At 39.6% G+C, this 4,957-nt stretch overlaps 1 protein-coding gene across 2 annotated transcripts in view; it reads left to right on the top strand.

Annotated features, from left to right (window-relative positions):
* The window catches only part of Coq10b (coenzyme Q10B), a 26,968-nt gene that overhangs the window by 2,281 nt on the left and 19,730 nt on the right, over positions 1–4,957 (top strand). For both annotated transcript variants that reach the window (XM_023712402.1, XM_023712403.1), the window contains exon 2: positions 2,209–2,358. In XM_023712402.1, coding sequence (XP_023568170.1) covers positions 2,209–2,358 — 150 coding nt within the window. The remainder of the gene's footprint in view (positions 1–2,208; positions 2,359–4,957) is intronic.

Below are 4,957 nucleotides of genomic sequence, written 5' to 3'. Positions count from 1 at the left end.
AAAAAAAGTATAAAAAAGAGATTTGTTTCATACATGAATCATTTTGTATAAATGGTAGGCATGATAACGAGATTTCTCAAGGCCATCCTGTTTCATTTTAAAAAATAATTTGAGGCAGGTATGATGGCACACACCTGTAATCCTAGTTCCTGAGAGTACTGAAACAAGAGGATCATAAATTAGAGCCTAAGAAACTAAGGTGGAACTGTCTCCAAAAAATGTAAAACGGGTGGGGACAGTGGCACACATCTGTAATTCAAGCATACTGAGAGGCTCAAGTAGGAGAATTGCGAGTTTGAGCCCAACCTGGGCAAGTTAGTGATTTAGTTATGTTTCAGAACTTTAGAAAGTTTAAAAGGGTAGGGAATGTAGTAAACCTCTGGGTTTAATCCCTGGTACTGACCAAACAACTATAACAACAAACAAAACAAATTGAGAATTCATAGTTTGGGGGGGGCAGTCTTACTATGCAGTTCAGACTGGCCTTGAGCTCACTTTGTAGCCCTGACTGGTCTTAAACTTGCAGTGATCCTCCTGCCTCAGCCTCCTGAGTGCTGGGATTACAGGCATGCCTGGCACATCCAGTGAGAATTGGGACTTAATGAAAATTGCTCTATCCTTGCCAATAATACTCAGTGTTATTCAGGTCCAGTTTCCAGAATTATTTCTCTTTTATTTATTTTTTCTTTTGGTATGGGATCTTGCTACACAGTTCAGCCTTGTAGTGATCCTCCTGTTTCAACCTTCCCAGTGCTGGGATTACAGGTGTGCACCACCTGTTTTTTTCCACTGGCTCAGTGGTTTGAACCAGGGTTCAAACTCGGGACCTTGTCACCTTGGCAGGCAGGCGCTTAGACCACCAAGCTATCTTCCCAGACCTTATTTTAGAATTACATCTTGGTACTCTCTTCTTGGCCTGTTACACCGCTGATACTTGATTAGTTTGTCTCAGTCTCTAAGTATTGTGAATCTTTTAGCTTATGTTTGGAATACTGTTTCCCTCCCCCATTTATTTATACATATGAGTAATATATTTGTATGTTAAAGGCTAGGGATATAGCTCAGCAGTACAGGTGTCTGCCTGGCAGGTGCAAAGCCCTGAGTTCAATTCCTGGCACACACACACACACACACAAAAGCCTTTCAGAGTATATTAATGTATATAAACATATATTTACTGTATACATACATACTTATTTTTTCTTTGTATGCTTAGCTCTTCATATTTCAGCTGAAATATAACTTTTGAGGGCTTCCTAGGGCACCCTATCTAAAGAATGTCCTAATTACATGTCTCTGTATCTATGTATTTTCTAGTACTTCTTTTAAATCTTCCACTAAAGTATTATCTGATTAAGTTTAGATAGGCAGGATGACAGCAGGTATCTGTACAGAGGTACACTGAAACAATTTTTTTATTAAATAATTTTAACACTAGACCTGTTTTTTAGTTATATATATGTTGTTGAAAGAAAAATTAAAGGGGCTGGTGACACACACACACAAATAAAAAGAAAAATTAGGAGAACAGAGAAACAGTGCTGCAAATAGAGCCAGGAGATTTCTTTCTTTCTTTCTTTCTTTCTTTCTTTCTTTCTTTCTTTCTTTCCTTCCTTCCTTCCTTCCTTCCTTCCTTCCTTCCTTTTCTTTCTTTTTTTTTTTTTTTTCTTTTCCTTCCTTCCTTCTTTCTTTCTTTTTTTGCGGAACCAGTGATTGAACTCATATCCTTGCACTTGCCAGAAAAGCACTTATTCTACTGAGCCATCTTCCTGGCCCCAGGAAATTTCTAATCTGAGATGAGACCAAATTTCAGGTCTCATTGAAGTTGGTTAGGAAGTAAGGAAATACTTTGGCTCCAGCTAGCAAAACTACGTGGGAATATAAGATGAACTGAAAAAGAGATCACAAGTATGCTAGTGTGCACATAAATGAGAGTCGTAGTGGCACATGACTGGAGTGGAAGTTTTCTGGGAAGAGATACCTTCAGTAACAGAAACTTCTAACCTGATTGTAACCTGTTATTTTTAGTTTTCTTTATGGTGCTGAAGAAGCTATATTTTTCTGTATCTGTGCTTAAAGAGAGAGAAAAAGACATTGAGTTTTTAGGATTATTGTAAAGTACAAAGTATGGTGGGTTTTTAAAAATCTATAATTTGTGTATCTTTTTTTCCTTGTCATCCTACATCAAATAATGTTTGTCTTTTATAGATACTTAGCTTCCTGTGGTATACTGATGAGCAGAACTCTCCCATTACATACCTCAATTTTGCCTAAGGAGATTCGTGCAAGAACTTTCTTCAAAATCACTGCACCATTAATAAACAAAAGAAAAGAATATTCAGAAAGAAGAATTATTGGGTTTGTATATAATATTAATTTCATTGAAAGCACATTCACAGTGTTTTGTAGAGAATTATGCACTTTTTGGTTTATCTTTTTTTAAAAAAATCTTTATTTGGTACACAGTCTTGCTATGCAGCTTGGACTCGTAGTGATCCTCCTACCTCAGCCTTCCCAGTGCTGGGATTACAGGTGTGTGCCACCATGCCCAGTTTTGGGGCCTGGCATGGCATGCAGTACTGGGGATCAAACCCAGGACCTAGCACTTGCCAGGCTGGTGCTTAGATTGCTAAGCTATCTCCCCAGCCCTAAATTTTCTTTGTTTCTTTTCTTTTTTTTTTTCATTGCTGCTGATTAAACCTAGGACCTTGCACATGCTATTTAGCTCTATGACTAAGCTGTATCTCCAGCCCTTTGGTTTTTCATGCACTCTGCTTTTTATTGGTTGGTCTTTCTATACCCCTTCATGTTTTATGAATATAATACTTTATAGATAGATTTATTATTTTTTTAATTATTTTAGGGGAGGGTCTACAAGGTGTTCAGCGTCTCACTACTAGATTGGACTCATAGTGATCCGCCTGTTTACAGACTCCCAAGAGCTAGGATTATAGGCACACTTAAATCTTTTTTTTTTTGTTTGTTTATTTTTTTATTTTGTGTGTGTGTGGCCAGCTCAGCCCACCAGGGGGCAGGGGTGGGCTGGCACATGGTGCTGGGGGATTGAAGCGCGTCCCCGTGCTTTGCTAAGCTTGTTCTAAGTAGGTGCTTTAGACCACTGAGCCATCTCACCAGCCCCTTAAATCTTGATATGTAAAGAAAACCTGCATTTTTGTAGGCTCTTTTCATGATTATAAATATTAATTCAATCATGGAAATGCCCAGATTTTGTCATATTTCAAAATCATCCTCCCAACTTTTTTTCCTGGTACCCAGGGCTTTCCTACTAAGCTACATGCATCCCTCAAGTTTTAGTCATCCGCCCTCACCCCCAAACACCCCTCCCTGGTAGCTTCTTGCTTTGTAGCTCAGGCTGGGCTTGAACTCACTATGTAGCCCAAGCTGGCCTACAACTTGCCACAATCAGTCTCCAGAGTGCTGGGATTATATGTGGCATCACCATACCCAGCTCCTAACTTTTATTTATTTATTGAGATAGGCTCTCATAAAATTATTTATTAGGTCACTGGACTGAATTGTGTTTAATATACAGTTATATCTCCAACCTGGTATTTTTCATTTCTATGCTAATGTTTTTTTTCCTGCTTCTGTTTAGTATAGGACAGAGGTTGATTCTGTATAATTTGTAATTGGCCATCTTAGTTCTAAATTCTTGAATTGACTCATATCACCTGCCAGTTGATAAATGTACCTAATATTTTTTAGCACATGTACTTTGTATTTCATGTTCTGCTATAATGCTTTGTCTAATATTTTCAGAATTTAAAAACAAAAGAATTTTTGTGTTGTTTAATAGGAATCCTGATAGTTCATCATCTATGGAAAGAATCATAGTCTTTCTCTCCTTTTTTGCCAATTAATATGGTTAAAACAGATTCTTAGTGATAATCTATATACTGTTATTTTGTGTGTGTGTGGCCAGCTCAGCCCACCAGGGGGCGGGGCTGGCTGGCATGTGGTGCTGGGGGATTGAACCGTGGTCCATGTGCTTTGCTAAGCTAGTTCTAAGTAGGTGCTTTAGACCACTGAGCCATCTCACCAGCCCCCCCCCATATACTGTTAAATGGGTTGCTTTTGTTACTTTTAAAAATGTATTGCTGGGGCCATGGAGATGGCTCAGTGGAGTAAGCACTTCCCTGGCAAGCGCAAGGGCCTGAGTTCAATCCCCGGTTCTGAAAAAAAAAAAAAAAAAAAGTATTGCTTGGGGCTGGCGAGATAGCTCAGACTGTGTGCCTGCTTAGGCAAGCTCAGTGACCGGGATTCCATCCCAAACTCCACATGCCACGCTGGCCCCACCTCTGGGTGTGCTGAGCCGGCCCATGAGACTGGTAATAGTGGCACATGCATGCAATCCCAGCGCTGGGGAAGCTGAAAACATGAGGATCTCTATGAGTCTGAGCTGTGTAGTGAGACCTTGTACTGTGTAGCAAACACATGAAGATGTATTGCTTGGTTCTATTTGCTGATGTCTTTCTTACAGTTTTTGTATCAGTACTAACTAGGTGATGTTGGTATATAAGTTCTCGTTTTTCTGTTATTTTATTAGGTGGTAGTTATCAAGTTATTATGCTAAATTGTACAAGGAGGGCTGGGGAGATAGCTCAGTGGTGTAAATGCCTGGCTGGCAAATGCAAAGTCCCATGTTTGATACCTGCTACCATATGCCTTGCTGGCCAGAACCGAGCATGTTAACACACACCTGTGATGCCAGCACTAGGACTGCTGAGACAGAAGGATCACCTAGGAATCTGAACTGCATAGCAAGACCCTGTATCAAAAATAGTTAAGTGCTGGCCTGGAAAGCGTAAGGACCTGAGTTTAATCCCCAGTTCCTCCAAAAAAAAATAAAAATGAAAAAAGTATAACCTCAACTTTGGGGCTTGTGAGATGGCTCAGTGGTGTAAAGCTCCTACTTAGAACAAGCTTAGCAAAGCAC

Source organism: Octodon degus, unplaced genomic scaffold, assembly GCF_000260255.1.
Source record: "Octodon degus isolate 3935 unplaced genomic scaffold, OctDeg1.0 scaffold00025, whole genome shotgun sequence".
NCBI lineage: Eukaryota > Metazoa > Chordata > Mammalia > Rodentia > Octodontidae > Octodon > Octodon degus.
The sequence above is the reverse complement of the archived record's forward strand: the minus strand, read 5'-3'. Positions and strand labels throughout refer to the sequence as shown.